The sequence below is a fragment of the Puma concolor genome, chromosome E3, assembly GCF_028749965.1.
Source record: "Puma concolor isolate L17-30 chromosome E3, mPumCon1.1.hap2, whole genome shotgun sequence".
NCBI lineage: Eukaryota > Metazoa > Chordata > Mammalia > Carnivora > Felidae > Puma > Puma concolor.
Window position 1 is genome coordinate 7686103 of NC_141682.1, and position 22496 is coordinate 7708598.

The 22496-nt window shown below is 47.1% G+C and overlaps 3 protein-coding genes across 5 annotated transcripts in view; 1 reads left to right on the plus strand and 2 right to left on the minus strand.

The window, feature by feature from the left end:
• Positions 1–14321, minus strand: part of LOC112859933 (NXPE family member 3-like) — a 73498-nt gene extending 59177 nt beyond the window's left edge. Inside the window, 1 exon segment of the mRNA XM_025923123.2 lies at positions 14120–14321. The gene's annotated coding sequence lies outside the window, so the exon portion shown is untranslated.
• A 196-nt stretch (positions 14322–14517) lies between these two features.
• LAMTOR4 (late endosomal/lysosomal adaptor, MAPK and MTOR activator 4) lies at positions 14518–17735 on the plus strand. 2 transcript variants are annotated; one of them, XM_025923228.2, is made up of 4 exons: positions 14518–14654; positions 15128–15208; positions 16916–17033; positions 17375–17735. In XM_025923228.2, exons 1-4 carry the CDS (start codon positions 14652–14654, stop codon positions 17419–17421), a joined length of 249 nt encoding a protein of 82 aa, XP_025779013.1. In that variant the 5' UTR covers positions 14518–14651; the 3' UTR covers positions 17422–17735. The 2 variants fall into 2 exon arrangements, with proteins under 2 accessions (XP_025779013.1, XP_025779011.1); XM_025923226.2 differs by having other exon boundaries at positions 14519–14654; positions 17392–17735.
• Positions 17736–17978: 243 nt separating this feature from the next.
• Positions 17979–22409, minus strand: TRAPPC14 (trafficking protein particle complex subunit 14). Of its 2 annotated transcripts, XM_086691932.1 has the most exons (11): positions 21773–22409; positions 21477–21572; positions 21241–21370; positions 21009–21095; positions 20725–20845; positions 20474–20621; positions 20261–20343; positions 20009–20172; positions 19334–19488; positions 18912–19105; positions 17979–18783 (listed from the first exon to the last, which is right to left on the minus strand). In XM_086691932.1, exons 1-11 carry the CDS (start codon positions 22181–22183, stop codon positions 18630–18632), a joined length of 1743 nt encoding a protein of 580 aa, XP_086548058.1. In that variant the 5' UTR covers positions 22184–22409; the 3' UTR covers positions 17979–18629. The 2 variants fall into 2 exon arrangements, with proteins under 2 accessions (XP_086548058.1, XP_086548059.1); XM_086691933.1 differs by lacking the exons at positions 21241–21370; positions 21773–22409.
• Positions 22410–22496: the final 87 nt, after the last annotated feature.

Sequence of the window (22496 nt, forward strand, 5' to 3'; positions counted from 1 at the left end):
AATAAAGCAGTGATAACTCACATATCGGTATATCAGAATCACCTGGGAAGCCTCAAAAATTCCAATGCCGAAGGTCACATCCCAGACCAATTAAATCAGAATCTTTGGGAGTGGGACCAGGGTATCAGTATTTTTTAAGGTTCCCCACATGATTCCTATGTATAGTCAAAGTTGAGAATCACTAATTTAAAAGGGGGATAATATCTAACATTAATTCAAGTGAGAGTATATCCTAGTATAGGGTGCTGTGTAATTTGTGCAACTTTTTGAAAGAGCTGTCTGGCAGTAATAATAGCTCACATTTATTGAGCTCTTATCATGTTCCAGACACTAGGCTAAGTGTGTTATTAGTTCTTTCAATCCTCACAGCTGCCCATGAAGCAGTATGCTATCACCTTCATTTTATAGATGCAGAAAACAGAGTTACAGAGGGACTAAATGATGTAACTAAATTACAGAGCATATAAGTGTTTTTAATACATGCTTTTGCCACTACTCTACACTGTGGACTGCCATCCTTTAAAATGCTCCTTCTAGAAAGTTATCCTATCTAGAAAGTGCATATCTTGGATATGCCAAGAATTTTCAGTCCATACTGTTTAAAAATGAAAATTGAAAACAATTTCAATAACCAGGTGTACAATAGGAAATTATTAAATTACATAAATTAAATGACTGAATATTAGATAGTTTTATTTTTTTATTCTATTCTATTCTACTCTATTTTATTATTTTAGTAAGCTTCATGCCCAGCATGGAGCCCAAACTCATGACCCTGAGATCAAGACCTGAGCTGAGATCAAGAGTCAGACAGCCAACCAACTAAGCCACCCAGGTACCCCCTAGGTAGCTCTTTTAAATGGGTAGTTGAATGTATGTATGTACATAGTTGAATTATCAGTAGGCCAAAAAATCAAATAGTATGCACAATCTCTCTCTCTCTCTCTGTCTCTCTCTGGCTCTCTCTCTGTCTCTCTCTCTCTCTATATATATATGTATATATACGTGGAGCCTGCTTTGGATTCTCTCTCTCCCTCTGCCCCTCTCCCTGACTTGTTCTCTTTCTCTCTCTCTAAAAAATAAAATAAGTTTAAAGGGGTCTCATCCCAAGCACTTCCCAACCCTCAGCTACTCGCCCTTTGCTTCTCTCTTCCTTTCATTTCCTACTCCCCCCCCCCCCCCCCCCCCCCCCCCCCCCCCCCCCCCCGGGCTCTCCTCCTCTCCATTCCTTCTCCTTCGATCTCCTTTCCCTTCTACCCTTTACCACTCTGGGCCCTCAGTGCATTTGGAGGCAGGAAGTTCAAAGACAGCAGCAGGAATTGTGCAGGAGTGCATGGCTGCCTGCCTGGTGGGGGCAAAAAGGGGCATGGGAGGTGGTGAACGGGGTCCCCACCAAGAACAACTCTTGGCTGTTTGCACCACGTACACACTTGGCTGGGAGGAAATGAAATAAAGCACAAGGAAACAAAAATGAAAGCAACAGGCACAGAATTTGTGGCAGGGTTTTCCAAATAAAGAGGCAAGAGGGAATCTGTGTCCATGTTTACAATTTTTTTTTAAGTTTATTTAGAGAGGGGGAGAGAGAGAGAGAGAGATTGAGCATGAGCAGGGAAGGGGCAGAGAGAGAGGGAAAGAGAGAGAATCCTAAGCTGGTTCTGACAGGGTCTGACAGGGGTTAGATCCCATGACCCTGCAATCGTGACCTGAGCTGAAATCAAGAGTTGGACGCTTAACTGACTGAGTCACGCAGGCACCCCTCATGTTTATAAATTTTTTCTTTTACTTAAAAAAATCCTTATTACAATAAAGTGACATTAGACATTTTATGATTTTTAGAAAAATAGCCACAAATCTGTAAATGTAAATCTGTCCTTAAACCATTCCGTGTCACTTTTTTTTTTATAATTTAACTTTATTTTTTATTTTTAAAATTTACATCCAAATTAGTTAGTATATAGTGAAGCAGTGATTTCATGTTTATAATTTTTTAACTCAAGGAAACAAAGTGGGTCTGAGATATGGATTGTGAGAAAGTGGAAGTCTCCCTCCCTCCTGCCAGAGTCTTGAGCAGCCTGTCAGAGTAATTCAGGACTATGCCCCCAACCAGCCCCAGGACCTCTCCCAGTCGTGACTGGCAGCACCAACTACAACATGTGGGGGACCTGTACAAAATGAAAATGTGGGGCCCTTTGTTCAAAAATTATTACAAATTTCAAGATGGGGACAGCACAGCATTAAACCCAGCACAGGCCCTTCTGAGCACGGGACCCTGTGTGACTGTACAGTTTGAGCACCCATGAAGTCAGCTCTGATGAAAAGCAATAGTAATATGGACAGGACTGACAACACACAGAAACCGACCCAGGCAGTAGAGTAAATGACAGTCACAAAGGAAATTAGGCAGTCGGGGTCCCACAGTGGGGTCTGTGAACTATCTGAAGTATTTAAAATACTTAGTAGAAGGGCACTTGGGTGGCTCAGTCGGTTAAGCAACTGATTTTGGCTCAGGTCATGATCTCACGGTTTGTGAGTTTGAGCCCCACATCAGGCTCTGTGTTGACAGCTCGGAGCCTGGAGCCTGCTTCAGATTCTGTGTCTACCTCTCTCTCTGCCCTCCCCTTTTGCACTCCGTCTCTCTCTCTCTCTCTCTCTCTCAAAAAATAAATAAACATTAAAAAAATTTTTTTAATAAATACTTAGTAGAAATGGATGTTGAAGGTATCCAATGATACTGGAAATAGAAATGAAAAATTTTAATAAATTTGAAACAAAAATGGGGGAAAGGTTACATCATATTATAATATTGTAAAAAGAGACTAAAAATAGGGTGTCTCAGTCCTGGCTGCTGTACCAAAGTACCATAGCCTGGGTGGCTCAGATACAACAGAAATTTAGTTCTGGAGCCTGGAAGTCCAAGATCGGAGTGCCAGGATGGTCAGGTTCTGGTGAAAGCCCTCTTTTGAGTTGAGACTGCTGACTTCTAGTTTTATCCTCATGTGGTAGAGAAAAGAGACAAGAAGGAAGCTCTCCCCAATCTCTTCTTATTGTGGCCCTAATCCCACTCACAGGGCTCCACCCTCAGGACCTCATCACCTCCCAAAGGCCCCACCTACTACCATCACATTTGGGGTTAGGATTGCAACATATAAAAGGGGGTGAGGGGAGACATTTAGTCCATAACAAAGGGGGTCATTGGTGATGAAAACGTTAAAGAATCAAGAAATAATATTAACTCATATCTTCATTAGAATCTAATCAACTTGGGAAGAGTTTTCAAGGGAAAAGTCAGAATCAGAAAGGACTCTCTCCCATGTCCAACCCAGGAAAGTTCTCCTTGATGGGCCCAACCCCCTCTGTCCCTGAGATGATTTAGAACTTGGTTGAACCCCATGATCTAGCATACACCCCTCTGGGTTCATATTACCATCCCACCTCCATCTTAGCCCCTTTCTGGTCTCCCACCCTTCCTCTCTTTGGAGTATCTGCCAAGACTTGCCCAGGCCTTTATTCTTTCTGCAGTGGCTCCATTGTCATTTATTTGAGGAGAGAAAAGAAAGGGTCACCAAATTTGGCTTCCTTACCTCTCATGGGTGGTTTTATGGTAAGGGAGGTGGGGATGATGGAGAGGGAGGGGTAATTGGGAAATAGATGATACTGGATTTGTGGACCTGAATTTTATTTGATTTTGTTTTGCCCAATTTTGAGAAAATAAAGCCCCAGTTTATGAACATAATCTTAGTTTGCAAGGCAAGGGGCTAAATTCTTTTTTTTTTTTTTTTTCATTTTTTTTTTTTTCAACGTTTATTTATTTTTGGGACAGAGAGAGACAGAGCATGAACGGGGGAGGGGCAGAGAGAGAGGGAGACACAGAATCGGAAACAGGCTCCAGGCTCCAGGCCATCAGCCCAGAGCCTGACGCGGGGCTCGAACTCACGGACCGTGAGATCGTGACCTGGCTGAAGTCAGACGCTTAACCAACTGCGCCACCCAGGCGCCCCGAAAGGGGCTAAATTCTAATGACAGCCCTGAGCTGAGGTTTGAGGGACTGAATAGAGAATGAGGATGAGCTGATATTTTCAAATACAAGTAATACAAGGCTGTAACTCCACAAATGCAAGAAATTGTTGTTTAACAAGTCCACAGTGGTGCCGACTGGACTCCCATCCATTCAGGCCCTATAGAATCATGTGCACCAGGAGCTCTGGGAATTTACACATCTCCATCTTACCATCAGGATCGTTTAAATACAGATGCTTGCCCCAATCACACTCACCTCTACTGAAGGCAGGAGAGCCCCTCCTTACTCTAGCTCCCAGTCGGCTTGGTCACTTGCTGCTGACTGGCTGGCCCTGGGCCTTGGCTTTCCAGCTCACTGTGCCACACCTCTGAGGCCACATTTGCCCACCCTCACCTGCCACATTCCCAGCTCCACTGCCTTGACCTGGAAGGGACTCAAGCTCATAACTGCTCAGGGCCTTTCAGATCCTACCGCAAGTTGCTCCTGTTATCTGCCAACAACCCTCCTCCCTCATTTCTAAACAATGTCAGCTCCTGGCTCAGTGTCACTCTCTCCAATTCCCTACCTGTCCTAACACTCAGCAATTTCAAAATCCATGTGGGTGAATCTTTCAACACCACAGCCTTTCACTTCCGTGAGCTGCTCTCCACCGACGATGCTGTCATCCACCTTCCTTAGTCACTCTTTCTGGGATGACCATTTCACACCTGGGCCTGTGTCCTCAAACTCCAAATACATCATCTCCCCCTCTCTCCTAGGCAATGGCTGTAGTCCCCAATTCTGAAAATATTTCAGACTCCCCCGCCCGCATTTCTATCCAGCTACTATCAGCATCTGTGTCCATATAACCAGCCTGCCCATCAGTTGCCATGAATGAACCGTCCATATTCTTATCTAAAGACCATCCTTCACTAGACCCCATCCTCCCTCAATTTCACAAGGCTATTGCCCCAGAAATTTTCTTTGCTCTCTCCTACATCACCACCCGTCCCCCTCCCCCACTGCTTCTGAGTTATTCCTAACAGCATAGAACTCTGCTTTTATTCTCTCAATTTGACAAAACCTTCCCTTGACCCCGTTGATCACCAAGGTCTGTTCTGATCACTGATTAATCCAGTGATTAATCCACAGATTAATCCTTCTACCAGCTACTGCCCCTTTTCTTTGATTCCTTTGCAGTAAAACTCTTAAAAGTATATGACTTTACTCAATGCAATTGATTTCTCCACTCCCATTCTCTTAATCTTATATCAGACTCTGTTCTGACCATTCCACTGAAACTGTCCTTCTTGAAATTATCAATGATCTTCATAGCACATAATCCAACAATCAATCACCTACTGATGGTTCTCAGCACCTATCAGCAGTGTCTGCACCAGCTGGTCACTCACTCCCCCCTGATATATACTCTTCACTTGTTTTCCAGGACACCTCACTTTCCTGGTTTCCTTTAACCTACCAATTGGTAAATTGTTCCTTCCCAGACTCCTTCACGATTCCTCCTCTTCTCACAATCTCTTGATGTTGGCATGCCCCAGGGATCAGACTTTGATTCTCTTCTCTATTTACATTCACTTCCTTGTTTAGCTTATCCAATATCATGGCCATCTATTAACCAATAGCTCCCGAATTTATATTTCTAGCACAGAACTCCTTCCTGATTTCCAGACTCTTCTATCTGCCTACTCAAAATCTCCACTTGGATACATACCAGATAGATATGGGCAAAAATGAACTGATTCCACCACCAACTGCCCTCTAAATTAACTACTCTATCTTTATCTTTTCCCACTAAATTGATAATGCCATCCTTACAGTGGCTCAGGCCAAACACCTTAAAATCATTCTTATTGCTTTATTTTTTCTCACATCCTACACTCAATGCTTCAGGAAATCCTATTGGTTTCACCTTCAAGATATATTTATAATCTGACTACCTCTCAATACCTCCACTACTACTACCCTGGTCAACGTCACCATAATCTCTTACTTAATTGGTCTTCTTGCTTCAGCACTTACTTTCCTATAGCCTTTTCTCAACAGAACATCCAGAATGATCCTTTTAATAGTAAGATCATGTCATTCCTCTGTTTAAACTCCCTGGTGAGTCCCTATTTCACTCAGCATGCATTCTCAACAGGAACAATATCATCTTCAAGGGGATGAAAGTTGTTTTTGGGGGAGCAGGGGGTGAAAAAATCTTGGATATTATAATGGTTTCTAGCCCTCCAAAGGGCCACAGTACATAGATAAATAGAAGCTATATCTATGGTATTAAAATTTCATGAGAGGGTAGCAATTAGGAAAATAAAAATCTAAAAAGTCTCCTACAGGGCATAATAATGGGGGGGGGGGGGAGGAAGTTGACAACAACTCAGAAGAAAAACCAAATTCCTATATAGCTATACATGTTCTGGCCTCCATTACCTCCCTGAACTTGTCTCCTACTACTCCTACTACTCTCCACTTGATCATTTAGTTTCAACCACATTGGCTTCTTTGCTAATTCTCAAGTATATCAGATAAGCGCATTCATATGCACACACACTGAGCCTTTGTATTCGTTACCTCTTCCATGGATACTCTTTCCCATTTCCTCCAGGCTGACTCCCTCACCTCCTTCCAGTCTTTGCCGGAGTCTTCTCAATGTCTCCTCAGTGAAACCTACCAGGACCACCCTATTTAATAGAGCAGCAGGTCCCCTCTTACCTCCACACTCTGGATCCCATTTACCCTGATGATTTTTTTCCTATACCACTTATCATCTTCTAACACGCTACTTAATTTTCCTTTTATATGTATTGCTTATTTTCTGTCTCCATCTACTAGAGTATCAGCTCCATGACGATAGACAGCTTTGTTCTACCCACAACCTCTAGAACAATGTCTAGTAGTAGCTCTGTAATGAATGAATTAATCCTTTCTAGCCTTAGGGGAAAAACTTACGTCCTAAAAGTAATTATAAATTCAGTTGAGGGTAAATCTATAACTGGAAAAAAAGTATGAAGCCAGGGCTGAGGATGTGACTCATGACCACATTATTAATTCTGTCTGGGACCCCCTCCTTAAGGCCATAAAAATAACAAGAAATTGAGGCATGTTAAAGCTGTCGGGAGCCTAGCCCAGGCTGAGAGGGACTTTTTGCCTGGGCTTCACATTCATGAAAGCCTCAAATGTAGGTTTTGAACATTCCATCTAAAGGGTGTTGGTTATATAATCAGTCAGAGACATGCCCACAAGAAAGGAAGGAGACTTTCAGATTACAACTTAACTGGTGTCTTATAGCATTCTGCTTCTCAGATTAACTTTGTAAACCTGGCAGTTGCATGACTGTCAAAATCATAAAGCTTTGTAATATCTCTGTGTTAAAAGCATTCATTTGTCAAGTGCAACCGTTTCAGTCATAGCACAATTCTGGAACTCTGTTTTTGCTTTTTTTTGTTTTTTTCACATACTACTAAATTTGAGAAATGAAGTGGCTTGAGCCTGTGTATTATTAGATGGGCTTTGTTGTCTCTTGGCCACAGAAAGCCAAGGAAGTGGACTCTCCAACTTTATATGGGCTCCCAGCACTCATAGGCTGTAGTGCTCCAGACATTCAAGTGTCTCCTCCCCTTCTGGCTCACCAGTGCTTCCTCAAGATATGTACTTACAAAGCACATTCCTTCCCCTTTGCTCAGTTATCCCATAAGACTCCTGGGTGGAGACAAGGGAAAGCCAGTGGGAAAGGATTACCCACAACTGCAGTCCCAGGTATGAATGCTGCCACAGAGACCATCACAGCAAAGGGGCACCCACCCTCTTTGGCTTTTGTGGATGTGATGGTTCACTTTATGTGTCAACTTGCCTAGGCTATGGTACCCATCGGTTTGGTCAAACATCAGTCTAGATGTTGCTGTTGAAGGAAATTATAGTATGTCACCCCAAAATATGTCTCTGTGACATAAAAATTATTATGAGCTAAAGGTACATAAAACAGCAGGTACAAGAAAGGCACTCTGACTCTCCCCCTTTTCTTCTTGGAAACAGATGGTAAGACCCTTAGATGTCCTCCCTGTATCAGAGGGCAAGTAACATTCTTAATTATCAAGGACAGGAAATTGTGACTAGAGAATTCTGTAAAACAGACATTATTAAAATAATTCTTCTTACCTTCCTTTACCACCCACACACAGTTTAGTTTTCCACAACTGTCTTCCTTTGTTCAACCTAGTATAAAAGGTTTTGTCACTTCTTTCAGTCTCTGTTTCCTTATGAAGGCTTCCGAATCATGTAAAACTTGCATTAAATAAATGTGTATACTTTTCTCCTGTCTTATGTCAATTTAATCATCAGACCCAGCCAAAGACCCTAGGAGGGCAAAGGTAAAAATCTGCCTCCCCTACACTGTGAAAGCATTTTTTAAGATATGATGAATATTTAATTTTGAACAAAACAGATTAACTGCCACCATGCGGGTGGGCCTTACCCAATCAATTGAAGACCTTATAAGAAAAGATCAAGCTTTTTCAGAAAAGAAGGAATTCTCCAGAATTCCTGTAATAACATAAAACCCCCAAGTTCTAGCCTTGTGTCCTGCAGGTTTCAGACTCAAGGTGCAACATCAACTCTTCCTGCTGGCCCACCCTACAGATTTCCTACTTGCCAGTGTGATTTGCTTGAGATTCCTTAAAATAAATCTCTCTCTCTACAGAGAGAAGGGGAAGGGATTTTAAGAAATAAAATATTTTAAAATATGTTATGTATTACATATAACCATCAACAGACTTCCAAACCCCAACTCTATTCTTCCTGGATCTTAACCCTGGCACATCCATTCAACCAGCACTTTTTAAAGACTGCAGGGTAATAGTCATATGCTTTGGGAATAACATGTTGAAAACATCAAAGACCTGACCCCATGCTGCTCAGCTTGTAAGTGAGCTAGGCAGGTAAACAAAGAGTAGCAGTGAAGTGTAGTAATCATTAGACTAGAAATAGGAGCCACTTAGATCCTGGTGGGATAAAGTATGTGTGTTGGGAGGGGTCCAGTTGGGGGTAAATAAAGGAACATGTGGTTTCCAGGCAGAGAGAGGAAGGTCTGAGATTATTTGGAAACAGCTGGGTATAAACATTTTACATCTCAGGATTTGTTCCCTCCTTTCCAAAAGAAGAAAGTACCATGGAAGGGTACAGAGCAGAATTAAGAGACCGTGAGGCCAAAAAAAAAAAAAAAAAAAGTCTCTAAAACCAGAAGGAAGTGGGGCGCCTGGGTGGCTCAGTCAGTTAAGCATCCAACTTCAGCTCAGGTCATGATCTCATGGTTCGTGAGTTCAAGCCCCACATCAGGTTCTGTGCTGACAGCTTGGAGCCTGGAGCCTGCTTCAGATTCTGTGTCTCCTTCTCTCTCTCTACCCCTCCCCCACTCATGCTCTGTCTCTCTCTGTCTCAAAAATAAATAAACATTAAAAAAAATGAAAAAAAATTATAAAACCAGAAGGAAGTGCTAGAAGTGACTAGGACAATATACCAAAAACAAATTATTCAATTTGCAGGTTAGCAATGTGGTAGGTGCTGAGGTAAACACTGGAATTTCAAAGGTATAGCAGGTGCTTATCTTCAAAGAACTCAGTCTAAGACAAGCTAGATGAGCACTCACCAGAATATTCTACCCCCAGGTATGTAGATACCCACATGGTTCACTCCCTTGGGTTTCTGCTCAGTTTTCTCCTCATGAGAGGCCAGTCCTGCCCACCTGGTGTAAAACAGCACACCCATCACCACCCTGACCTTCTCTATCTTCTCACTCAACTTTGTTTTGTAACTTTTTATTCAAATATATAGACATGAAAAGTTCACATATCGCAAGTGCACAGCTCACCAATTTTTCACAAACTGAACACACACAGGACACTAACATCCAGACCAAGAAATACTATTACCAACTACTGGAAGCATCCCTCTTGTCCAATCAACCCTTCCCCCATGGATAACTACCATCCTGATTTCTACAACATAGAAATTGCTTTGCCTGTTTTGGTACTTTACATAAATGAAATCACACAGAATTTACTCTTTTGTGATTCGTTTATTTCACTAGATATCAAGTTTGTGCAATTCATTTATGTTGTTGTGTATGGTTTAGTTCATTCCTTCTCATTGATCAATAGTGCTCCATTATGTGAATGTGACACAATCTACTTCTGTTTTTGGGCAGATATATGCACACATTTTCTGTTGGGTATATACCTTGGGGTAAAATTGTAGGGTCATAAGACCTATTTTATTTATTTATTTTTATTTTTTAAAGTTTGTATCTTTATTTTGAGAGAGAAGGAGACAACACAAACGGGGAGAGGCAAACAGAGAGGCAGAGAGAGCATCTCAAGCAGGCTCTGTGCTGTCAGCACGGAGCCTCACGTGGGGCACGATCTCATGAATGGTGATCGTGACCTGAGCCAAAACCAAGAGTTGGACACTTAATTGACTGAGGCAAATCAGGTCAGGTGCCGTGACCTACTTTATTTTTTTACGATTTTTAAGACTATCAAATCTTTCATGTATTAAAAAGTGTGTATGGGGGCACCTGGGTGACTCGGTTGAGCGGCCAACTTTGACTCAGGTCATGATCTTTTTTTTTTTTTTAATTTTTTTTTTTAACGTTTATTTTTTGAGACAGAGAGAGACAGAGCATGAACGGGGGACGGGCAGAGAGAGAGGGAGACACAGAATCAGAAGCAGGCTCCAGGCTCTGAGCCATCAGCCCAGAGCCTGACACGGGGCTCGAACTCACGGACCGCGAGATCGTGACCTGGGCTGAAGTTGGATGCTTAACCGACTGAGCCACCCAGGTGCCCCGGCTTAGGTCATGATCTTATGGTTTGCAGGTTCGGGGCCCGGCATCGGGCTCTGTGCTAACAGCTCAGAGCCTGGAGTCCACTTTGGATTCTGTGTCTTCCTCTCTCTCTGCCCGTCCCCAACTTGTGCTCTGTCTCTTAAAAATAAACATTAAAAATTTTTTAAAAGTGTGTATACATGTACACACACACACACACACACACACACACAGAGGACACAGAAACAGACTTAGAACCTAAGAAATAGAATATTACCGCCATAGTCCATTCTGGTTGCTATAGAGCTGAATATACAGAACTGGGTGGTTTATAAGCAACAACATTTATTTCTCAGAGTTCTAGAGACTAGGAATCCAAGATCAGGCACTAGCAGATCCTACAGTCTGGTGGAGGCCTGCTTCCTGCTTCATAGACTGCCATCTGTGCTGTGTGCTCACATAGCAAAAGGGGGGAGGGGTCTCTGGGGTATATCTTAAAAGGGCATTAATCCCATTCAAGAGGGTACCACTCTCATGACATAAGCACTTCCCAATATCCCTACCTCCAAATATCATCAAAATGGGATCAGGGTCAATATATTAATTTGGGGATCAATATATGAATTTGAAACCTTTTGTGTCTCTTTCTATCCCATCCCCTTCTCTATTCCAGAAGTAACCATTATTCCAGTTTTAAAAATCATTCCCTTGAGGGGTGCCTGGGTGGCTCAGTCGATTAAGCATCCGACTTTGGCTCAGGTCATGATCTCATGGTTCATGGGTTCGAGCCCCACATCAAGCTCTGTGCTAACAGCTCAGAACCTGGAGCCTGCTTCGTGGATTCTGTCTCCCTCCCTCTCTCTATCTGCCCCTTCCCTGCTCATACTCTATCTCTCTCTCTCAAAAATAAATAAAACATTAAAAACATTTTTTTAAATAAAAATAAAAATCATTCCCTTGATCTTTATCATTTTGAGATAGGTGGCTAGATAATAGATAAATCCCTAAATAATACATTATTTTGTTTTTCATGTTTTTTGAACTGAATGGAAATGGAAGCCTGCTTTATTTTTCCTCATAGCACTTCTTGATAACTTAACATCTTCTTACTCATTATCTGGCTCACCCTCTCCCTCACAGCTTCTTGAAAACAATACAAAATGTCTTTTTAATTTAATTTTTTAATGTTTATTTATTTTTGAGAGAAAGAGTACGAGCATAGGAGGGGTAGAGAAAGAGGGAGACACAGAATTTGAAGCAGGCTCCATCCAGGCTTGGAGCTGTCAGCACACAGCCCAAGGTGGGGCTTGAAGCCACAAGCTGTGAGATCATGACCTGAGCCGAAGTCGGATGCCTGAGCCACCCAGGCGTCCCCAAAAAATCGTTTTTATTCACTGCCATATCTCCAATTCCAAGAAGAGTGTCTAGTACACAGAAGGTGCTCAATAAACATTGGTTGAATGAAAGAACGAGAAACTTTGGTCTCTACATGGGTAGTATGATTTGTGAAAATGAAACAATTCTGATGATAGCTGATGAACATTGTTTTGTGAGGGGCTTCTCTGCATCAAGAAAAAGGAAAATAGGGAATTTCTGTGGTAAAGTTAAATGTAGCTTTAAAAAATAACAATAAACATAGTTGGCCAATGGAGTAATAGAAAAGCATCAGACTCAGTGTCAGTAAACTTAGACTGGAATCTGGCTCTGCCACTTGCCCACTTGGGTGCCTGTGAGCAGGGCTCAACCTCTCTTAAATTTGCACTTCCTCATCTGCAAAATAGAGACACTATTACAGGGTGGTTAATGAGAGGGAGAAGTAAGCGTATGGATGAAAATGCCCTGAACAGTAAGTTAAAGAAAATGACGCTACGAAGTATTGTCAATATCTAAGACCAAGGGAAGCCTTTGCAAATTAAGCATCTCCACATAACTTTGTCTCTCTACACCCTCCTCCCAATTTAAATTTTGTTATACATATTTTATTTTATTTTATTTTATTTTATTTTATTTTATTTTATTTTATTTTAGTGAGAGTAGGGGAGAGGGGCAGAGGGAGAATCTTAAGCAGGCTCCACATTCAGCACAGGGCTCAATTCCACAACCTTGGGATCCTGACCTGAGCTGAAATCAAGGGTTGGAAATTCAACTGAGCCACCAAGGCTCCTCTAAACATACCTCGTTTTAAATAAAATGCATCCATCTTCTCTAATTAACCTTCTCCTCAAGTAACAGTACTTAGTTTTATTTTATTGAGATGCAATTCACATACTCTAATATTCACCATTTTAAAGTGTACAAATCAGGGGCACCCGATCCAGCTCAGATCATGATCTCACAGTTCATGAGTTTGATCCCCACATCAGGCTCCGTGCTGACAGTGTGGATCCTGCTTGGGATTCTCTTTCTCTCTCTGTCCCTCCCCCACTTGCTCACTCTCTCAAAATAAATAAATATTTAAAAAAATAAAGTGCACAATTCAGTGGTTTTATTACATTCAGACTGCAGAACCACCATCACTCTATCATTCCAGAACATTTCCATCACCAAGTAGCAGTCACCGCCCCCCCCCCCCCCCATTTCTCTCTCCCCTCTGCCCCTGGCAACCTCTAATCTTGTTTCTACGGATTTGCCTCGTCTAGACATTTCGCATAAACAGCAAAATACTCTATGTGGCCTCGTGTATCTGATTGCTTTCACTCAGGGTTCATGTTTCCAAAGTTTATCCTTGCTGTAGGATTTACCAATACGTCATTCCTTTTTATGGCTGCATGAGAGTCCACTGCATGGATACGCCACATTTTATTTCTCTGTTGTTCAGTTTATGGATATTTGCGTGGTTTCCATCCTTAGGTTATCAAGAGTATTTGTGTGCAAGTTTTTGCGTGGACATGTTTTCAAGTCTCCTAGGTATCCATCTAGGAGTGGAACTGCTCATGGAACTAACTCTGTATTTGGCTTTTCCAGGAACAGTTGATGGGTTTTCCATAGAAGTGGCATCATTTCACAGCCCCATCAGCAACGTACCGAGGGCGCCAATTCCCCCATCTTATCACCAAAAAGTACTTATTTCTAGAATCATCCTTCATTTTACTTCACCAGCACTTTCTCGGTCACATTGGTATTGCGGGCCCAGAAACTATTTATATTAAAGCAAAAACTTTCGATGTGACACTCATGTATTAAAAAGTGACTTCAAAGTACTGTTGCTAATGTTGCCTGGCACATACTAGACAAGACAGCACCACGACTGCTTTGCCTGAGGGGAGGAGGCGGGGGACTCGACTCACCATCACACCGTTCCTCACAGAATCCCAGGAGGAAAAGCCGCTTTGGGAACAAACCCCTGTCTTAAACAGAGAGCTGCCTGGAGTAGGTATAAAAATAGCATTTGAATAGCTCTTCACTCTGCATTTCACTTTATTCTCTCACTCGCTGTCACACTCTCAAGTGCAACCCCAGCTCATGGAAAACGCCGAGCCCTCTGCGCGCAGGCGCACACCCTCAGCCCGCCCTCCTCCCTCCGGCCCCGCCCCCACCCACCGACACGCCCCCCTGCCCTCGAACTCTGCGGCTGAGGGGCTGGGAGATGGGTATTTAAGGCGGACCTGCGACCAATCCGCTTGCGCCTCTCGGAAGCGGCGCTCCTCACTGGCAGATTAAGGCTGATGATGTAGTCATGTTCCAATCCGCGCTTTGGGGGCGGAGCTAAAGTCCGGAGGCGCAAGGCTGGAGGGGACCGCCTGGAGAAGGCACGTGACCTGGGTCTGGAGCCGGAAGCTACCTATCTGAAAGGGAGCGCCCCCAGCACCTAAGGCTGCGATGGTGAGTGAGAACGCATGCGCGGGAGTACGCGCCAGGGGTTCCGCATCCCTGTCCCCCAATCTCTTTGGTTGCCCCCTTTTGGGCCTGCACTCAGCCCTTACCTCCTGTCCACCCCGGGACGCAGAGAGAATGGAGATGGGAGGGGAGGCGACGTAGAGGGCTGAGGAGGGATCTGTGGGAGGGTGTACGGACGCTGGCGAGTAGTCGGCGGGGGAGGGGTGGGCCACTAGGAGAATTGGAGATGGGGCGGGCCGATGGGGCTGCTGAGGCCAAGGGAGCCCAGGGTCAGAGGGTGAGGAAGATGGGAACCTCAGGCTCTGTGTTGAAGGCTCTGTAGAGGGGAGAGGGTCTGGAAGGACCCTGGCTGGGGAAAGGTCTGGGGGGCACTGTTACGAGAGACATGGGTTTGCAAATGAAGGGCATCGAGGGCCATCCTTGGCATGCTTCTCACCAATTGCAACTTTACCCACTAGACTTCTGCACTTACCCAGGGGCTGGAGAGAATCCCAGACCAGCTCGGCTACCTGGTTTTGAGTGAAGGCGCAGTGCTGGCGGTGCGTTGTGGGCAAGGGCGGGGGTCCCCCAAGGACACAGGGCCCAGTGATCCCTTTTAACATCGCCCAGTTTAGCCTAATTTGTCTCCACTCTCACTGTTAGCTATCATGCCTGGCACGTAGTAAGCTTTTGGTAACTAATCAAATAAAATCTCTGGAATCATAGTCTGGGAACTTCTGAGGTAGAAGTTTACTATCTTTTCAGACAACTAGTTATAGGCTTGTTGATAACTGATATTACCCACGTTATTCTCGAATATGTTTTTATTTGGTATTTACTCAAGATCCTTTGTATTTTGTTTGTTCCGTAGTACAATACAGTGTTGGCTCTCTAGAAGTTTTTAATGTAGCTGGAGAGACAAGGCTTAAGGTTAAAAGCTGTTATAACTTACATTATGACAAGGAGACTTTCTTGGAGGAGGTGAGAATTCAGCTGGTGTTAAAAGGATGGATGGTTGTGAACAGGCAGAAAAGGAGAGTACCTAGGGTAGGAGTGGTAGGTTTGTGTTGAAGAGATTTGGAAAGGTTTGGAAGAAGAGAATATGGTAAGGAAAGATCTGACTGTGGAGGACTTTCAAGGCTGGATTAGCACATTTATGTTAATCTTGAGGGTGATAGGAGCTTTGAACAGAAACGTGAGCTGATGAAATAGTTAAGCAAGATTTTTCTATTAGGTGTGAAGATAGACGGGAAAGGGCGAGATTCAGAAGTGGTGAGGGCTGCTTTGAAAATCCAGGTCTGAGATGGGTCTGGTGGCAGTGAAGAGCAAGGAGAGAAGAAATTTTAAAGGAAGAATCAATATATCTTGGTAATGACTAGAGACGGGTAATAGAGATACTTTTCTGTCTAGTAAGACAGTGAACTCAAGTCTAGAATGATGGCACCATGGCAGATAGGAAATTAAGAAAGGAAGTTGATTGGGGAGGGGGTGAACTAAGGGGAATTTTGGTGACTTGACTTTAGACATTGGTTAGAAACAGAGTAAGAGCAGTTAGTATATACTGCTAGGAGCTGTTCTAAGCATCTCACCAGTGATATCTCAACATAATCCTCACCATGAGCCCATAAATAGGAACTTGTCCCAATTTACAGATGAGGATACTGAGGTACAGAATGTCACAGAGAGCAAAGGGCACTGAACTTAATCTAATTGGGAGGCCCATGTTGAGGACGTTAGGAGAGGAAGTTGAGACAAGCACCAGAAAAGAGGAAGCCTGGGCCGCTGTCACATCATTACCCAAGGGCTAGGTAGTAGGGCAGGCCTCAGGGACAAAGAGGATGTGTATGTTTCAGATTCTACAGACAGGGCAACCAGAGGAAAGACTGAGGAAAAGACAGAGCCTTGAACCAGTCAGTAGTGGGCGGGCACAGATGTTTGAGAATGTGGATTTATCAATAAGTGGGGACACAGGGAGAAATCAAGTTTCAGGGATTAGGAAAAAATGGTCAGTAAAGAAATGAATGAGAGTCCGTGCTCACTGGGGGAAGGCCCATGTTGTAAGAATGAGAAACAGGATGGCATCAAGAGGGGCAGCAACATCAGAGGAAAATTTCAGGTTTGTTTTTTTCCAAAAATGGGGGTATCCTTAGGAGTACCATAAAGTTGAGAGGTAGAATTATAAGTGCGAGAGCCAAAGTGACTGTTCTTGGAATTCTTTCCCGGTTCTGTTTCCTAATTTCTGCCCTTCTTCCTCCATCTGCATGCAGTCATCTGGGGATTTGGAGAATGATGAGCAGGCAGCCAGTGCTATCTCTGAGCTGGTCAGCACGGCCTGTGGCTTCCGGTTGCACCACAGCACGAACATACCCTTCAAGCGCCTATCGGGTGAGCCTCAGCCCCTGCCCCTAATGGTGGTGATGGGAGGGGGTGGGGGTTGCTCCCAGAGGCTTCTTGGGGAAAAAAAAAAATTTGTCTCCTGCCAATCTCTCACCATCTCTCTCTGAGATCCCTGGTTCTGGCCACTTTCTTCCATTTGGGATTTACTCCTGCAATCAGGAGAAACCAAGAGAAGGAAGGGGATTTAATGGAGCCCTCCTATCTTCAAATCTCTGAGCCCTGAACTATCACATGCCTTTGGCTTTTGATCCCACCGGTTTGCGTGACCCTGTAGAGGCCATTGTACCCCACTAACTCTGTGCTCCCTTCCCTCCCCCGGGTGGGGGAAGGTGTGTCTCCTCTCCAGTGGTCTTTGGAGAACACACGCTGCTGGTGACCGTGTCAGGACAGAGGGTATTTGTGGTGAAGAGGCAGAACCGAGGCCGGGAGCCTGTTGACATCTGAGCCTGCCAGAGGGCAAGGGGCAGAGGTGGATTGGGTCCATGAGCCTCTGTGATGAGGAAGACGCAAACCTCCTCCACCTTTTTCTTGGCTTGCTGCTAGAACTAAGGCTTTCTGCTCACCCACTGCCCCACCCCTACCTGGAAGGGCAGAGGCTTGGGGACTTTGCACTGTGTCAAGGAGAGTGAGAGCAAGGGGATCTCCCTCTTCCCTTCCTCCCTCCTAATAAACATGAGTTTGATGCTCCCAGGCCTAGGGATGTGTGTACGATGGGGGGTGAGGGAGGTTACACCCTGAGTCAGTCTTCCATCTTCTAGGGAGACAGTCGTGTGTTGACACGGGGTGGGGTGGGGGGGCGGCAAGGCACCTGGGCATATAAAACTGGCAGTCAGAGAATAGTACGATAGGAAGGGAGCTATTTGTGTGCCTACTGAAGGGAACCGTTCTGAGCCCCTGGGATCTCTGCTCCTGCCACCAACACACAAATGCAGGTCATTCTTCTCCCTCCTGAACAGGCATTTAATAGTCTTATTTCAGTTGGAAGCAGTAGTTGGAGAATAAGTTACAGGAACAGAGAGATTAAAAAAAAAAAAAAAAAGAAGAAACAAAGAAAGAAAAAACCCCCACACAACTTAAAGTGCTTCAGGCCACAAACGTAAACATGAGGGGCAGGAGGAGGCCACCTGGCTATCCCCCCTCACCCCTGAGACAGGAGGGCCATTGTCAGGGTCCCTTTGCCATCACCACCCTCTAATCTCAGCCCTGCAGGTGGGTGGGAGGGAGGGTGTCAGAGTCAGGAGAGACAACTTAATAGGAACAAGGAATACACTTTGTAAACTTAGAACCAGGGTACTGGGCGGGAGGGGGGCAAGGGAGCTCTCGGAGCCCTTGCCCCTGGCCTTGGGGTGGGGCCAGCCCCCCCCAGGGAGCCGGGGAAATACTGTTGGCTTAGTACTGCAGCCATACCCGCCCATTTCACAGCTTCTTCCCTGTCCCTCATCAGCAGACACAGACAGGCGGCCCTCTTGGGCCTCCTCATCCATGGTGGGAGGCATCCCAGGGGAGGCACAGTCTGGAGCAAGGGCCCCCTCCAGGGAGCTTTCGGTTTCTGGGAGCGTAAGAGGGAGGAGAGCCGGCAGGGTGCTACTTGACAGGCTCCACCACCAGGACCTTGCACTCGCGCTTGGCAATCTTGTCCAGAGAAAGCACAGCCTTGTCCGGAGGCAGGTAGAGGGGGCGGCCCACGGGGGAGGCCACAGGAGGTGTGATGGCCCTGCGCTCCATCACGCTGCCTGACCTGGGGGGGAAGGCAGAGGCTGTGGGCTCTGGTTGGGCCCCAGGACCCTTTCCTGTTCCCCCTCCAACTCTGGCCTCTCCACAGTCCGGTGCCCACCCCCCTCCCCCCCCCCCCAACTGCTTCCATACCTCATGAGGTGGCTCCGGGAGGGCTGTTGGTGAGAAAAGGACTGAGAGCGGCCTAAGCTAGCCTGGTGTCTCTCTACCAGGTCCCGGACAGCAGGGCTGCTGGGGCTGCTCTTTCGAGACAGGGGCCGGGCCTCGGGCGGAGGGTGGGACACACTGGCGGTGAACTGCAGCTTCAGTTTCATGTGCTGGCTCAGCTGGGGCGGGGAGACACAGGTCAGCATTCCAGCTCAGCCTCCAGGCCCCGAAGCTCCTTTCAAATCAAGTTCCCCACTTGCCTGGGCAACGTTGGATGGAAGTTCCCCCTTCCCTCTACCCGGCTGTTCAGTGCCATCCATGGTGTTTCCTCCACAGAGGCTGGAGGCCTGGACTCCTCCCACCCTGACATTCCCATAACCCATAAGCCCAGCCCCTCCCCAGCCCACCTCAAAGAGTCCTGTCCTCAGAGCCTGGAAGGCCACACTGAAGGTGAGCGCACTGCCCTTCCGGGAAAAGCCTAGATTGTTGAGGGGCGTGTGGCAGACAATGGAGTCCAGGGCTGCCTGCATGGCTCGGCGCTCCTCCTCACACAGCTGCTTTCCTGGGGGGGGGGGGGGGGGGGGGAGCAGAAACAGCCACCAGTAAACACATATGTACAGCACTTCTCAGTTCGCAAAGGGTTTTTCATGAGCACAGTCTTTATATATTCTCTTTTGTTGAACTTTATAAATAACAATAGCAAATCCTTACTGTGTGCTGAAGTCTATTCTGACCACTTCACTTATGCTACGCTATTAGATCACCATTAACAATCCTAAGAGATATTATTTCCCCCATTTTAGAGAAGAGGAATCTAAGTGAGGCTCGGAGATTAAGTAACCTACCTAAGGTCTCACAGCTAGTGAAGGGGAGAGATAGAAATCAAATATACAAGGGAGCCCAGATCCAGGGTCAATGCCTTAAAATCACTGCCCCACTGCTTCTCTGATCTCTCCGTTTGTAACACTGTGGAGACCACGTAGGTATAGAGCCAAAGGAGCCTGCCACAGCTCCCCCACCTCTATAACTTCCTTTCCCCTCCTCTTCTGGGTCAAGTCCCCAGAGCCTGACAGCCCACCTACCAGCCTGTGCATGCTCCGGGGTCCACACAAGCCTCACAGCAAGGAAGTCTTGGAGATTGTTGAGCAGTGTGTAGGTGACAGTGAACCGCTCATAAGTTCGAACGGGGGACTCACAAGAAGCAGTCATCACAAAGCATGGGCGGTCCAGGCGGATGCTGGGCAGGCTAGAAGCAGTGAGAGAGGGAAGAAGGATGTGTGTTGCCAAACAAAGGTGAACAGGATGGTGTCTAGCGGGGAGTCCCACAAACTCACCGGTAGTGGGTGTAGATGCTCTGGGTGAAGGGCAGCTTTGGGGTGGACCACTGAACCACAGCAATCAGGGGAACTTCTAGGCCCTGTGGGAGAGACAAAGGGAAACATCGTGTGTACCTGAGGTTCCCCTCTCATCTTCTGTGGCCCACTGGCCTTTCCCTCCCACTGCTTTTTGTTAACCTTTTCCTTGAGCATCCAGTCCCCTATACTCACCTCCTTGGCCCCTTGAGGGGGTTGCTCTCCCCCTCTCAGCTGAAACAGGAAGTTGTGTTCCTCCAGGGCACTAAGCGGGCAGGGGAAGCAGCCAGAGGTACCAGGGAGCCGGCAGAAGGAGCCCATGGAGACTTCCCCAGATTGGTGACTAGTTCAGAAGAAAGAGCGACACAGCTTGATCTTTTCCTGCCAGAGCTCTTGGCCCTGCCCCCATCCCCACTTTGCATCCCTGCCCCTGCTCAGGATCTCACCAGACATTATCCACCAGCAGCACAGAGCCATCAGGCATGACAGGTAGATAACTAGCGTTGAAGTTTGGGAGAATCCGGATATCCCAGATGGAAATTTCCTCCTGGGAGGAGCTGTTCAGCACTGTTGGAGGTAACCAGGTCAGCTCAGTTGAGAGTACCGGGACACCTCAAACCCCAACTTTACCCCTCCCAAATGGACCGATCCCCACCAGTGTGCCCAGAGTAACTGCCACCTAGTCAATGCCCCTACTGCTACCCAAGACCCAAGCCACAGATCTGCTCACCCTTGAGCACGGTCAAGTGTTTTCCAGCCACAGTGAACTGGCGGCATTTCAGAACCGGAGGGGGCAGCAGAGTCAGCAGGGTGCTCACTGCAGGAGGGCCAAGGCAAGAACTGATGAGCTGGGCAGAGACCTCATCCCCAACACAGTTCTAATCCGGCGCTTGCCAGTGTCACCCCTCCACTCTATCCCCTAAATTTCAGACTCGAGCATTTCCCCTCTACATTCTCCCCACCTTGGGCCTTGAAAGCGCTCTGCTCGCCCCGGAACGTCTCCCCAGGAGATCGGGTCTGCAACAAGCGCAAGTAGCCTTGATCTCTGACCTCTGGTGCCTCAACCTCCCGTTTCCACACAGTCACTACAATCTGAGAACAAGGGACACGGGGCCACAGTTAAGAGGAGAGCCAGCCAGCCCTGCCTTAGAAAGGGAGTCTGAATTAGGACAACAGTTCCACCCCTTGTCAATCTTACCTTGGCCTTAGGTGTCCCGGGGGGCAGTCTATCCAGTGAAACGGTGAGTGGGAAGATGACCTCATCTGTGGACACAATTGGTTCCTCCACAGGCAGCTGGTGTTTGCGAAAGGGGTAAAAGGGCGGGAGAGTCAAAGAGGCAGCCTGCAGCGTCCCCTTTTAAGATGTGCTGTACGCGGTTCTTCTTGGCTTCCTTCATCTGCCTCCTTCATGCCCCCAGCGTCCATCCCCCTCCTGTCTCTGGAGCCCGGCAAACCGCCCCTCCGCCCTGTGCCGTGTCACCCCAAGCTCCTCACCGTGGTCGCTCCCCCTGAGGTAGCAGGACCCGGGCCGTGGGTGAGGAGGGGGCTGCAGCCTCGAAACAACGGCCCACCGCCGGGATCCCCGCCCCCTGGGGGTTCGGGATCCTGGTCTCCGGTGCCACCGCCCCCGGGCGCCCCGCCTCCGGCGCTTACCGAGGCCAGGGCGGCCAAGGCCGTTGCCAGTTCTGCCCAGGCCCCTCGAGAGCCCAAGCCCGCGCCACCCCCGGCGCCGGACCCTGCGCCTCCCCGGCAGCGCAGCACCAGCAGGAAGCGGACAGTCTCCCCCAAGTAGAGATGGTTGCGCCGGGGCAGCGCCCGGTACCGGCCCGGGTCCCCCGCCAGCTCCGCGCGCGGCGGCAGCGGCACGGCCGGGAAGTACATGGAGTAGTCACACTGGGACTCCATGGGGCGGCGAGGACGGCGCGGGCCGGGGGCGAGGTGGGCCGGGCCGGCGGAGGGCGAGGGGGCCGTTGGGGTGGGGCTGGGGAGTCCCGAAACCCAACGGGTGCTGTGCGCGGCCGGGCCGGCCCGGGAGACCGGCCGGGGCCGGGAACCGGGGCAACGAACCCGGAACCGAGACCCCGCAGGGCCGGAACCGGGCTGCTGGGCCGATTGACTGGAGAGAAACCGGAAGCGGAAAGGAAGGGGCGTGGCCTCAGGGGCCCCGGAATTTGTGGGTGACCGGACCGCTGGGGAGAGAGGCGGGGTCCGGCTGGGG